The sequence below is a fragment of the Tyto alba genome, unplaced genomic scaffold (assembly GCF_018691265.1).
Source record: "Tyto alba isolate M040663 unplaced genomic scaffold, T.alba_DEE_v4.0 Super-Scaffold_9, whole genome shotgun sequence".
Taxonomy (NCBI): Eukaryota; Metazoa; Chordata; class Aves; order Strigiformes; family Tytonidae; genus Tyto; species Tyto alba.
In genome coordinates this window covers 19,608,080-19,622,981 of record NW_024881330.1, presented here as the reverse complement: position 1 = coordinate 19,622,981, position 14,902 = coordinate 19,608,080, and the positions used below count along the sequence as shown (strand labels likewise).

Sequence of the window (14,902 nt, the reverse complement as noted above, 5' to 3'; positions counted from 1 at the left end):
CCTGAGAAGGGGATGTGGAGAGGGAGGTGCTGAGCTCTTCTCCCTAGTATCCAGTGACAAGACACATGGGAAAGGTTCAAAACTTCACCAGAGGATGTTTAGACATTAGGAAACATTTCTTTACCAAGAGGGTGGTCAAACTCTGGAACAGGCTTCCTAGACAGGTGTTTGATGCCCCAAGCCTGTCAGTGTTTAACAGGCATTTGGAAGATGCCCTTAATAACATGCTTTAACTTTTGGTCAGCCCTGAATTGGTCAGGCAGTTGAACTAGATGATCGTTGTAGGTCCCTTCCAAGTGAAGTAGTCTAGTCTAATCTATTCTCCTACCCATACTATAAATGTAGGAGTCTGAGGAACATTTGGATAGTAACATCACAGTATGCAATCAACTCCTTTAGTTCAAGTAGTTAAAGAACCTGTTTCTATTGGTATCAAAATTAATACTTTTTGGAAGATAACGAACGAGACTGTAAAACAGTCTTCCCAAAAAGGTAAATTAATTTAATTCACACATCTTTAAATCAGACACTGGAGCATTGAGTCTTGCATCCTTTACGGAAATCATGATGTTTAATGTATGTATATATGACCATATTGTACAGATAAATTACCCTTTGTCAAACTTTATTAGGATAGTAAGTTAATTAGTAGGTACTAATACACTAACTAATATGTTTTTAATGTGTTGGTCTAAAATTAACTGACTAACTTAATACTCTTTTATTGTAGGAAAACCTAGAACATACAGTATTTACTTTTTATGCCACAGTTCTTATATTTATCTCATACTAATTCCAATCCCACATAACTGTTAGAGGCCAAACAAACTAAAAAACCCAAAACACAACCAAATAAAAACCCATGTCCAGCTATACAAGATTTTGAAAAGTACAAGAGGCATGAGTTAGGAATAGTTCTGTATAACCTCAATTTTACAAGACCAAGCTAAACAGGAATTGCATTTCAAAACGTCACAAAGTTCTATCCTGTTTTCTAACTACCTTAACCACACATGTATAAAACTTTACTTCTTCCTGTTTTCCAAATGTTTGTCAGAATTTAGGTCTACAACAAATAACTTAATCTCAAAACGTAAGAAAAAATTATGTATGTAAAATCCAAGCTGATGTTTTGGGGAAAGGAAATACCAGAATGTGAGGAACAATCAACTTCTAAGACAAAGAATAAAAGCATGATTTTTTTTTTTTTAAACATTGCTCATTAGTAATATAAATGTACAACACTTACCCTCTTTGCTTATTTCTGCAACTGTAACCCATTCCAAGGTAATATGAAATCCACTTCCTTTTGTGTCCAATTCATCTTTTTCTACCCTAAGCAACAGCACAGCTACTGAATGCATATCAGATTTTACAAATGAAACACTGTGTGTTATAATAAATGGGCTTCCTAGTTCTTCATTAAATACAATCTAGAAGACAAAAGTGTAGTAAAGTCAGTTAAAACTGGAAATCTTGCTCTTTCTTATCAGTGAAAGGCTTCAGTGACTGTCAAATCAGTTTTCTTCCCACAAACCTCTCTGCCAATATGAATCTATAAATGTCATACATTTCTGGTTCCTCATTCCTTGGCTATCGAGCCACTGTTTTGAAATGCTTTTTAATCATTGTTTATATTATAAAATAATTATAAGGGCCTGTTAAAACAAAGCACAAAGATCCACAAAACTGTCTGCATTATGGTTGTTTACTACTGCAATAAGTAGAGGTACAACAGCTGATGGACAGAACAGGATCCACAAACAGCCTATCAGCTGGGGGAGATACTCTCACACTCAAGGTGAAAATGTAGGCATTTAACCAAGTCCCTCACTACTTCCCTAGACACCCCAATGTCCTGAAAATCTTTGTAGGTCTTGACATGCGCAAACAAGACAACAAAAAGGTGTACTGCATTGCAGCCAATGTTTAATCATCAAACAGCACTGAGGGGAGGGAAATTTTCTTTACTTGGCTACTATTTTTACAAAGAGATTCAATTTTCCTTCTCTATAAAGTTTCATGAAGGGGAATAAGAAATAAAAACCTATAATTAAATGAAGGAGTATAATATTCATGTTTAGGAGGAGCTAGGGTAAGAGGTTTTTGAACTTTTATGTACATGGTTTGGAAAAGTCCATTTGATATTTGGACGAGACTAGGTAAAGTACATAAATATTACTGTCATTTTGAAAGGCTAATAAGCACCACTGTAAACATGAAATAATTTCATACAGAAGGACTACAAGTCTTGTAGCTTGAGACATTCAGCACTTGGTACCTATAGCTGGAAGTTTTTATTCTAGAAACTGTGTATTTCAGCTTTTCTCAAAAAAGTACTCATTCAGCAAAAACGCCAAGATGATAAACAAAATTAATCCAAACAGCAGAGAAGAAGAAATAAAACATTCTTTATTTGCTAGAACATTCACATCTGAAGAAGAAAGAATAAATGACAAGGAATTCAAGCTGCAGCAGCTGAATAAATCCAGGCTCAATACAGCTGTTGTTACTGAAACCTCATAATGTTTGAGGATTTACGGGGCTGGGATGTTAACACCACTGTAAACCACTGGGAGCTCTAAATACTCAAAAACTGAATTTAAATGATGACAGAACCTCAACATATAAATCTCATGGGTTTGTCACACTCACAATTCCAATGTAACTTATATATGTATCAGAGTTCTCACACAGAATGGAATAAAAAGCAGTTGGTATTTACTACCAACCATCTAAAGAACAGGATGACCAATTTCCTACTTACTGAACTCTCAAAGATGTAGGGGAAGAAGCTAATCCTTCATGCTGAAGTGTTCTACTTCAGGACATATACTTTAGCTCCTGCCAAAACCTCCTTGATTGCTTACAAAACTGCCCTCTAATAAAGAAAATAGATACAAAATGTGGGTGCTTTGTACCAGATTTGTCTTTCATGAATAAAGAGGCAGTAAGTACAGACCACGAGATTCACAGTAGCTCAGGTAGGAATGCAACCCAATTACATTTGTTGTGTCCAAGTAGGATAACCAATACCATTATTAGTGTAGTAAGATCACTTCAATGCGGATACAAAAAATGCTCCTTATCAAGGCCCTTTAAAATAATTAATTATGTAAAGAATTTAGTAACAAAAACCATAAAACCATACTTCAGTTACAACCAACAATTTTAAGTAAAAATATTAGGCACCAATAATTTTCCAGAGCTAAGTGCACAGTATGAAGATTTCCCCTACCAGAGTGGAAGTGGAAATAATATTACTTACATTATACCTGCTCTGCAGGTAGCCCTCAGGGTTACTTATCAAAGCTTTTTAATCAGCAGTTTTGTTTAAGTTTTATTCTAGTCTTTGTGGATGTATTTTTAGGATGGGTCAAATTAAATGGTGAATATTTCAAGCATAATTACATCTGCACAGACAAACGTCACAGAAATTTAAATATGAAAGCAGCTTTTAACTTGGTTAACAATAATTTCAGATTTAAAAAAAAAAAATTCCACAGGCCAGTTGAAATAGCAAACAATAAAAGATGAGGGTGTGTGGAAATCCTAGACAGACACATATAAATAGGGATGGGAAAGGGGAAATTTTTTTTAGAAAAAGTTCAGCTAGACAAGCGCTTAGCACCTATTTAGAAACACTCACTTTTACTTAGACAGATTCTTCAGTCAAAAGGCCGTACCCGTTCAAACACTTGAATTTTAGATATTTTGTGCATAAACAAATCATTAATTTAGTCGTTAAACACAATCCTGTATCAGTGATACAGAGTTATGGTTTAAAGCTTATTTGTTCACTACTTTACATACATTCACTTATCATAACAATGCAAGAAGAATAATTATTTGGTAGATACACAATTCTTAAATATGTTATTGCAAGACTTACCTCCCACTTTTCAGATGCACTGCTTCCACGCTTGCCTGATTTAATTAGATACAGTCTTCCTGTGCCATCAGAAAGGGTAACCCATGTGGAAGATGAGAAATGTACGGAGGCACAAAGACGATTATCATAAGCTGTCAAGTCTGTAGGTAGCCTGAAAACTTCCCTTGGTTTTTGTAGAGCAGTGTCCTATAAGCAAATAGTCACACACTAAGACTTTATGAAGTATTTCTCAATTTCAGTTGTTACAGACAAATTAAGATAACAAATCTCAGTAGCAATTTGTCACTTTCTTTGTGCAGTTGAGCATATTTGGAAAAAAGTGGGTAGCAAGCATCATTCCCATATATGTGAAAAAGGTGGTAGAATGACATCATTGGGTTGGTTTCTATTTACTGAAAACATGAGTGTTCTATAATTGATATTTCAGCACTCTATTTTATTTTTTCTTTCTATTTTACAGCACTAATTCAATTTTGCATTAAAAGAAGGTTTTTCACTTCTTTTCCTCTAGCTTCCCCATATAATTAATCGCTTACCTCAAATAATTCTAGTCCCAGGAAAAATGTGGAGACTTTAAAATAATGAAAGCCACAGAATTGTACTCAAACCAGTTCATAAAAACTTCTCAATTAAAAATAATTTTAGCCTATTCACTTACTCAACTGGTATATTCAAGCTAATATTTAATTTCTCAGCTTTCCTAGTGTGGTCATTTTATTCAGTTAGAGAAATAACAACTGTGATTAGCTAGTAAAGGAAAGCTGTACTAATGCATACCATATTTGCAAATAACTTTTCCATCCATAATTATGATTACACTATGCATCAGGATAAATTTATTTAGCATACTCTATTAGTGGCACACGGCAATCTTATTTTTTAAGCCAAACTACAAGCATGGACAGTTTTTGAGCAGGAATAAACAGAAACGCTATAGTGAACAAATTGCACAGATGATATAATTGTCCAGTGAACAATAAAGACATACGGATTTTTTAAAAATTATGCATTTTCACTATATTTTACCAAAAACTCCCACCAAAACAAAAAACAAAAATCCAGTATTTCTCGCTGTATAAACTTCACACAAATCAGACATTGAATAACAGTGCAAAATGAATGTTATATTACCAATTTTGTCTACATTTCTAGTAATTGTTCTCAGAAGCATCTGTGTGGCTGGGGAGCAGCCTTGCTGAAAGGGACCTGGGGGCCCTGGTGGACAACATGCTGAACACGAGTCAGCAGTGCGCTGCTGCAGCAGTGAAGGCAAATCGGATCCCAGGCTGCATCTGCAGGAACATTACTGACAGTAGTAGGGACGTGATCTTCCCACTCTATTTAGTGCTTGTCAGGCTGCACCTGGACTTTGCAACTGAAAAACGACATGGACAGACTGGAAAGGGTCCAAAGGAAGGCCATGAAGATGATCAAAGGGCTGGAGAACCAGCCTTATGGGGGAAAACTGAAGGAGTTAGGTCTTGTCTCCCTGGAGAACATTCAGGGGGGACATCATCACAGTATTCCACTACTTAAAGGGTGCCTACAAAGAGGATGGAGGCGCTCTCTTCATAAGAAGTCACACAGAGAAGACAAGGTGTAACGGGTAAAAGTTGCACCAGAAGAGGTTTCATCTCAACATAAGAGAATTTTTTTACAGTAAGAACCATCAATGACTGGAACAACCTCCCCAGGGACATGGCAGAGTCCCCATCACTGGAGGTTTTCAAGACACAACTGGACAGGGTGCTAAAATAATCTCATCTAGGCTCCTTTTCCCATGAAAGGTTGGACCATATGATCTTCTGAGGTCCCTTCCAACCTGGACTGTTCTATGATCCTAAAACAAATAGTGAACACTAACAATATATTTACAAAAAAAAAAAAAAAAATTCACCACCTTTCCCCTTATACAGATTACATAGACTGCAAGATCTGATCTGAGGTGTCCAAAAAGCTCTTCCAGTAATAACATAACCAACTCCTGTTATTTATGTTCTGTATCTTAAAGAAACATTTCTCATGAAGATATGGTCCTTTCCCCTCATCTTGCAGGCAGTTTTATCTCTCCATATATATCTCATAAATGAAACAAATTAGATACAACAGGTTTCAGAGGTATTTTGCAGGATGGTGTACCTACACATATTTGAGCAAATAAACAGTCATCTCTGGAAAAAAAGGTGCCTGACTAGCCTTTACAGATCAACATTTCCCTTTCTAAACTCAATCTATCTTCTTAATCCAACAACAAATAGACTATATTGAGAACATAACTAATGGTTATAGTGCAAATTAAACTATTTTAAATTTTATTTTACTAGGCTCATTTCCAGTGAGTTGATGTACAATTATTTTAGAAGCTCCACAAATCAGAAAATCCTGCTTAAAAATAAGGAAATTCTTCCCTTGTTAATAAAAATCAGCATTAGTGTCACTAAAATTAAAAGATATTTAAGTAGAAATATGTTTTTTAAAATAGAAAAACAGAATTTGAATGAAAAACATTATAGGGACAGCTTTGAAGATATTTACAAGTATGTAAAAGGAAGCACAAATAAATAGAAGCTTATTTTTGTAATGAAAAGCGGCAGGAGGGAAGAGAAGTATTTATCTATTCTGTGCCACACAAATGAGATTAAGAAATAGCAGTGGAAAAGTAGCAGATTAAAACAGCATCTCATTACAGGCCCTGAAATTTCAGACACAAATTATTATAATATCTTCTAAGCATCTCCTGGTCCCTCTATTTTCACACAAAGAATGGATAGCTTGGGGGAGAAAGTCATCTATATATATATATCTACTTCTAGTAGAAGAACCTCACTCATTCTACTTCTAGTAAAAAAAACCTCACTCATTCTGATCTGTGAAATAAGGCAGTCAAAAATATACACACAAAGCACCATCTTTAAAAGTGTTCTTCACCCCTGTGCACAAGTACACAATACAGAAAGAGCACACTTGTATACGCAAAGCATGCCGTGGCCTCATTGGTTGAGAATCCTGTATTTGAGGGGATTTAAAATCCTTCATATTTTCCAGATGTTATTAAAATCAGATGTGCATTTAAAACATGTTCAAAAAGGTAAACAAGAGAAATTGAATTTAGGTAAGTACCATTTTAATAAGCAACAGCAAAAAAGACCATATGACAAACTAGACAGCCTGCTTGCCATTTGGGCCTATTTGAACTCTTATTAGAGATTACTGTGTACTACAAAAAGGCACAAGGGCTATTATGAAACCTACAATGGAAAAGATGCAAATTCAATTTTTAATTATTGGAAGCATTCAGGGCCACTCTATAGATTCAGTTGCATCACTATGCCCCTTAAACTATTCCACTAACTTATAATACCTTCAGGAGGTGAGAATGAAAGCAATAAAAAACCCCAAACTTAAAAAATACCAAACCAAACCAAACAAACAAACAAACAAAAAAACCACCAAACAAGCCCACAACCCAAACAAAACAAAAATCCCACAAACACTAGATACAAACAGTTTTGGCTTCCTCATCTTTTACTTAATTTTAAGGTTTCATTGAAAGGCAATGTTTTCTATAATAAAAGTGTTTCACTATAACTAGCCATGTTACAATGACTACTGTGCCTAGGAAAATCAAAACGTAACTAAACCAAAATCCCATGCATCTTATCATGGAAAGAAGTAGCATTATCCCTGTTAACAGTGATTTACAGGGCTATACTATGCAACATTACAGAAGACCACACTTTTGTCAGCCTTTAAGTGAATCTTAACAGTAAGTTTCAAATAGTTTTGGAAGTAACTTTAAAAAAAATAATTGTAAACTGTCAATCATTTAATCTTCTAAAACTCACATCAGATTTATAAGCACTGAGCAGGAATGTCAAGACTCAATTTATCTCCTGAAAAAAAGTGAAAAATAATCTTCATTACACATTACAAAGTTTTCCACTCAATAGGCAATTTCACTAATTTAACTTTAGGCATTTATCAGAAGTCTCTAATCTCACTCCAACAATGAAAAGGATGTACTGGAAGCTGAAACAAAACCTTCCCTCAAAACGTTTCTGTGTCCGACTTGCTTTTTGACTTACCATTTCTCTGTTTACCAGCTGGTTAACAGGGTTTAATAGTAACTCCCTACTTCAGAAGTATGAGCGGATACTGAGACACTACACTCCTGTATTATACTAGCAAGAACTGGCCAAAAAAATATAGTCATTTTAACAGAAGTCAGGTTTACTCACTGTTTACGTAATAGCAACACAGTTTCTTTAAGTAACACAGTTTCTTTAAGTAAAAACTAGATGCAACTTCTCAACAGACCCAGTCCTTCATCTTCCTTCGCTTCTCTATGAAGATTCTTTGTTTAACTATTTTTCACTCCCAAGTCAGAGAATCATAGAATGGTTTGGGCTGAAAGGGACCTTAAAGATCATCTGGTTCCAACCACCCCACCACTGGCAGGGACAACTGCCACTAGACCACGTTGCTCAAAGTCCCATCCAACCTGGCCTTGAACCCTTCCAAGGAGGGGGCAGCCACAGCTTCTCTGGGCAAATGGTTCCAGCATCTCACCACCCTCACAGGAAAGAATTTCTTCCTTATATCTAATATAAATCTATCCTCTTTTAGTTTAAAACCACTACCCTTCATCTTATCACTACACTCCCTGATAAAGAGTCGCTCCCCATGATTCCTGTAGCCCCCTTTAAGTACTGGAAGGCTGCCATAAGGTCTCCCTGGTATAAAAAAATCCACCTGAACACTCATCAGGATGACTTTGAAAAACTGCTCATGTTGATCACTTTTCTTTTTCAATTATGTCTGCTTTTTAGCAAGTGTCCAGGTATTAGCTATACTTTTTGCTTTTGCAGATGACATCTCTTTGAAACACCTAAGTTGCAGGAATAACTCATGATTTACAGATAACTAACATAATGCCATATTAAAATCAAGGTTGCAACTGAAATAGGAGGCAGAACCAGAAATAATTATGTGTTAGAAGGCCTATGTGTTCTTCCACTTTGGATTTAGTATAAGCATGTTAACCTGTTCCACCTTCTGTTTTAAAGACGACCAGCATTAATTTTAATTGTGGCTGTTGCTAACTTGTAAGCTATACTTGGCTGAAAACAATATTATTTGTAATATACATGTGACAAATATATGGCCAGGCACATATGTAATGAGATACCTTGCTGATGTTTCTGAATACACATTCCGTTTTATACATATGCAAGCATGCTTCCTTTGCAAAACAGCACTGTATTGTGTGTTAGGACACAGGATGGTGGCTATTTATTTTAGTCTGGCTCCAACGGACTTGCCACAGGGCTGAGCTGAGCCTGTCAGCCAAGGCGGTGGTGTGGAGCAGAGGTTTGCCTGCTGGCCTTGGCGAAGACCATGGGGAAGCAGGTTGTCCCCCTGCAGCCCATGGAGGACCACAGTGGGGCAGGTATCCACGCTGCAGCCCATGGAAAACCCATACTGGAGCAAGCACCTGGTAGGAGCTTTGTATGACTTTGTTTCTCACCATCCTTCTCTAGTTTTAACTGGCAATAAATTAAATTAGTATCCCCAAAGTCAAGTCTGTTTTGTCTGTGATGGTGATTGAAGTGATCTTCCTGTTTTTATCTCAAACCACAAGCTTTTCTGTCTTATTTTCTCCCCATCCTCTTGACAAGGGGGAGTAAGAGTGTCTGGGTGGGCGTCTGGCAGCCAGCCAAGGTTAACCAACCACAAGGAGAAGACACAAAAAATTGATTGTGATGAGCAACTGTTAACAGAAGGCTTTCCCAGACAAGCTTATTTCTTTTAGATGTTCCTACTGGGAACCCAGATGATCTTAAAAGATTTGGAAGAAGTCCCGGAAGATTATTCTGTCTCAGCAAGAGTCTGCCAAAGGGCCCAACTGCTTCTGTGTTCTATGAAAAGTAAAGGAACTATTTTGCAGCTTCAGTTCTCAGCCTATCATCATCTGGAAACCTGCATTTCCTGAAAAATCTAAAACTAACATTTCAGGATTTTTCTCATCTTAGCCCTGGCCTAGTAATTTCTATCCCCAGAACCCTGCACAGAGTAAACCATACTCTCAAAAATCACACATTGCCCTGTGTTTTCTTTTGCCCCACAGGGTTACAAGCCAAATTCCTTGGTAGCATGACAAGGGATATCTTCCTTTCCACAGTCTTTTACTCCTTAATGACCAAGCACAATTGCATGTACCTGAAACAGGGTCCATAGAGCCATGTCCTTTCCCCTCCAGAATGAAGAATAGCTTAGTAATGGAAACTAATGCATCCATGCATTAAAATGGCTCAAAAGAAATAGAAAATTAGACTACTTAAGAACATTAATATAAAAGCAGAGAACTGTCATGTTTTTGACACTTGGCCTAGCCTGATTACACTCTATTTCAAGCTTGCCCAGGGCCACCAGCATCTTTTTGCTTCCAACAAGTGATGCCCAGATTAAGCTATTAGTCCATAAAGGCTTGCATTTCTAATTCTAATACTTCTCACACAGCTTCTTTCTCTCCTTATATCTGCAATGACTGGATTTTCAAATTAGCAATCAGACAAACATCAAGTAACGCAGGGTAGGAACAGCCAGCAACTAGAAAAGAAGTGTCTGCTCTTTTCTTCAGCTTGTTACCACGTCTATCTTCCCCAGAATGGAAGCAGAAGTAACACTACTGCAATATTATGAATGAAAACACGTTGGAAACCTCACTTAAAATCCTTTCGCTCTTCCTGGTGAACTCCATTTTTGTTAATCTACCTGTCTTCCTGGCAATAGCTTCCCCCAGTTTTTGCATTTGGATCTTCCTTGCCAGATTTCCTACCTTACCTACCCCCCATCTTTTCATATTCAGTAGTTTTTTTAAAAAGTTTATTCTTACCAGAGTCACTGACAGATTCATAACCCTTCCAAACTGATCAATATAGTAGACATTATCCTGGTACCAGGAATCAAGGTGAAGATAATTATACATGCCAAAAGCACGCATGTGGTCAAGGGTGTACTGATCATCACGAAGTTTCACTTCTGCTACAGCTGGGGAGGGAAACAAAAACGAAACACCATGTTAACATTTATTTAATTATTGATTTATTCATAATTAAATTTCAAATTAATAATTTAAAAATAATTCTTTCATACTTAGTCCACAGATTCTGTTTATATATACACAATGTACTTTTCTTCAGATAGTTTAAAACTTCATCATAAACTTGAAAAGGAGATCATTCACACTGCAGGCCACTGCAGTCATTCACTGTGATCATGTAGTAATTATTACCATTTACAGTGTCTTATTGTGGTGGGTTGACCCTGGCTGGACACCAGGTGCCCAGTAAAGCCGCTCTGTCACTCCCCTCCTCAGCTGGACAGGGGAGAGAAAATATAATGAAAGGCTTGTGGGTCGAGATAACGACAAGGAGAGATCACTCAGCAATTACCATCACAGCCAAAACACTCAACTTGGGGAAATAAGTTTAATTTATTATGAATTAAATCAGAATAGGATAATAAGAAATAGAACCAAATCTTGCAACACCTTCCTGCCTGTCGTGGTTTGGGCCTGGTTGGCAGCCAACCACAATACAGCAGTGCTCTCTCCCTTCTCATCCGGCAATAAGAAGGGACAGAGAGCCAGGCTTGGGGTTCGAGATAGGACTGGGATGGGGAAAAATTCCACTTTATGATCACAAGCAAAAGGCAGACTTGTTAGGGGAAGAAAAAAAAAAGTACATTTATTACAGATACTAACAACACATAACAGAATAGGACAGTGAGAAGCATTGTCACATCTTGAGGACACCTTCCCCCACCTCTCCCTTCTTCCCGGGCTCAGCTCTGCTCCCGATATCTCTACTTCCTCCCCACAGTGGCACAGGGGCAGTGAACGGGGGGTGCAGTCAGTGCTGCCACTTCCTTTATCTTCAGTGAGGTGAGTTTCTGGAACTTCTTCCCCCTGCTCCAGCGTGGTCCCCCTCTCACAGCAGACTGTCCTCCACAAACTTTCTCCAACATGAATTCCTCCCATGGGCTGCAGCGTTCCCCACACTGCTCCATCGTGGGTCACTAACTTTCTCCGACTGGATTCCCTCCCATGGCTGCAGCCCTTCCCGAGCTGCTCCAGTGTGGGACTCCCCCGCATGCTGCAATCCTCCCAGCACTGAATTACAGCAGCGGGGCTACCTTTTCCCACTAGACCCCGGCCTTCTTTGGGCACAGAACCTTGATTATGCCAAGCAGAAGCCACAGGCCATACATCAGTGTCTGCTCCACCGCAGATCTTCATGTGTGGCAGAGGGGGCCACCCTGCTGTCTCACCACAGGATACAGGGGGGTCTCTGCTCTGGCACACCTCCCCCCTCCTTTCTTCCTCCGTTCCTCCACTGACCTTGGTGTTCATGCAGCTGCAGCAACTCCTCCTCACAAGTCCGACTGCCCGTCACCACGTCCCTTCTTAAATACATTATCACAGAGGTGCAGCTGATTGGCTCAGTTTTCCAAACACAAGTGGAGCTGACTTGGAGCTGGGGGAGCTTCAAGAAGCTTCTCACAGGGGGCTTCCCCTATAGCCCCCTCCCCTGCCACCAAAAACACTCCACCACTCACTCAACCCAGGACACTCCCACACCTCCATTCTTCCTATGCTTGATTTACTTGAGATTTCTCTACCTCCTCCCCCTGAGCAGCACAGGGGGATAAGAAATGGGGGTTACAGTCAGTTCATCACACTCTCTGCTGTTCCTGCCTTCTCAGAGGGAGGACTCCTCACACTCTTCCCCTGCTCCAGTGTGGGGTCCCTCCCACAGGAAATAGTCATGTGTGAACTTCAACACCGGTCTTTCCCATGGGAGACAGTCCTTCACTAACTGTTCCAGCATGGGTCCCTTCCACAGGGTGCAGTCCTTCAGGAACGGACTGCTCCAGCGTGGGTCTCCCATGGGGTCACAAGTGCTGCCAGCAAACCTGCTCCAGCGTGGGCTCCTCTCTCTCCACAAGTCCACAGGTCCTGACAGGAGCCTGCTCCAGTGTCGGCTTCCTACAGGGTCACAGCCTCCTTCAGGCACATCCACCTGCTCTGGAGTGGGGTCCTCTACGGGCTGCAGGTGGATAGCTGCTCCACCATTAACCTCCATGGGTGCAGGGGCACAGCCTGCCTCACCATGGTTTTTACCACAGGCTGCAGGGGAATCTCTGCTCCGCTGCCTGGAGCACCTCCTCCCCCTCCTTCTTCACCAACCTTGGTGTCTGCAGGGCTGTTGCTATCACATATTTTCATTCCTCTCTTCAGCTGCAGTTGCACAGGTTTTTTTCCCACTCTTAAATGTGTTATCCCAGAGGCACTACCACTGTCACTGATGGGCTCAGCCTTGGGCAGTAGCAGGTTCGTCTTGGAGCCAGCTGGCATTGGCTCTGTTCAGATATGGGGGAAGCTTCTGGCAGCTTCTCACAGAAGCCGCCTCCGCAGCCCCCCCCACTACCAAAACCCATACTGTCTCTTCCCAACATGTGTTGAGATCCACTTTGTCAATAACCCTCACAAGATGAAACACACATGCAAGTACCATGTAAAACCTACTTTTAAGTCTGCTTGGGAAGAGCACCTATCATTCCTTATATGTACCTGGTATTACAGTAAAGAAAAAAAAATCCTGTTCTATGGTAACTCCAAGACAAAAATAGACAAAAGAAATATCCCATCTAACTACGTGGATTTCATAGCCTTAAATTACCAAGCTATCACCACTTGCAAGGGAAAAGATTAAAACAGTACAAAGAAGAATTAATACATGGCCATTATAGAAAAAATACATGTCCCACTGGGGTTGAAATCTTGAGAAATGTCCATACTACCAAAATTTCAGGCTAAGCTTTTTCTAACTAGGCTACAGACAAAGGCTGTTCACTACAATGGTACTATTAACATAAAAGTGGCTATAGGAAACTATGCAAGATTGTATTGTCTGATTAATAAAAAAATCCAGTCATACTATACAAAATGCTTGTAAAATGACAGCATAATTAGCAATTAGTCTCCTAATCGCTGTTGATATGAGCAAACTAACAGCATTCATTCCACTCAGCTCAAATCATTATTCATATTCACCACACAGGAGGGATTTCCGTACCTCTGCAATTAATAAATTACTGTTCCCTAAGTCATAGCCCTTAAAAAGAAACTAGAACGTCAAGAAAGGAGTAAGAAGAAAATACATCTGTCATAATGGGAGAGACTGCTGCCCATTCCAATTTCTACTTTAACTAATTAGAATACTTTACAGTAAATTACATAAGATAAATTAGAAGAATGTGTTGTGGAAACACATTTTAAAGCTGTTTGTATAATCAAACTTTATCACAGAGATATTCTTCACAACATGAGAAGAGATGATGTGAATATTTTGTAAACAATTAAAGACAAAGCCAAATATAATCCAGGATAATTATTTTTCAGTGAAACCAAATGCATGTCATCTACTTCCTGTATAACTAAGTTAACTGATCTTCTGAAATGAGAATACACATGCAGAAGCACGTAAAGCTTTTTTAGCACAGAAAACATAAAATTGTCTCGTCCACTTCTCCCTCCCTGTCCCCCTCACCCTAGACACGTTGCTACTGTCAGAATCGTAATGCATACAAATAGTGAAAACAGTCCAAATGATGCTTCCTAAAGCAAATCTATAACCTTTCAAGAAAATTCTTGCAACAATATACTATTGATTAGCTGACTGTAAGGTGATAAACTTCATAAAAGCTGGCAGAGCATGAATAAATTCTCTGTCCTTGAGTTTTTCAGCCTGTACTCCTAACAAGCCCAGAGTAATAAGGGGTCAGGAATAGGAGATACAATTTCCTTGTATAATTGCAGTATGTCGTTAACTCTTCATAAGCAGAGGTCAGAAACTATACAATCTATAGGTGATTTTAAACCAGGAAATTAAACAAATGTGTACTGTACTGTGATGAAACACTTCAAGTAAGGTTATCAACTGCTTG

General features: G+C 38.9%; 1 protein-coding gene across 3 annotated transcripts in view; it reads right to left on the bottom strand.

Moving 5' to 3' along the window:
- NUDCD1 (NudC domain containing 1) overlaps window positions 1-14,902 on the bottom strand; it is a 52,663-nt gene that overhangs the window by 31,651 nt on the left and 6,110 nt on the right. For 2 of the 3 annotated variants that reach the window (XM_032988354.2, XM_032988362.2), the window contains exons 2-4: window positions 10,788-10,942; window positions 3,893-4,078; window positions 1,250-1,433 (exon numbers count right to left, since the gene is read on the bottom strand). In XM_032988354.2, coding sequence (XP_032844245.2) covers window positions 1,250-1,433; window positions 3,893-4,078; window positions 10,788-10,942 — 525 coding nt within the window. Of the gene's footprint in view, window positions 1-1,249; window positions 1,434-3,892; window positions 4,079-10,787; window positions 10,943-12,574; window positions 12,591-14,902 lie in introns of those variants that run through there. The other variant, XM_042785913.1, reaches the window with a different exon arrangement.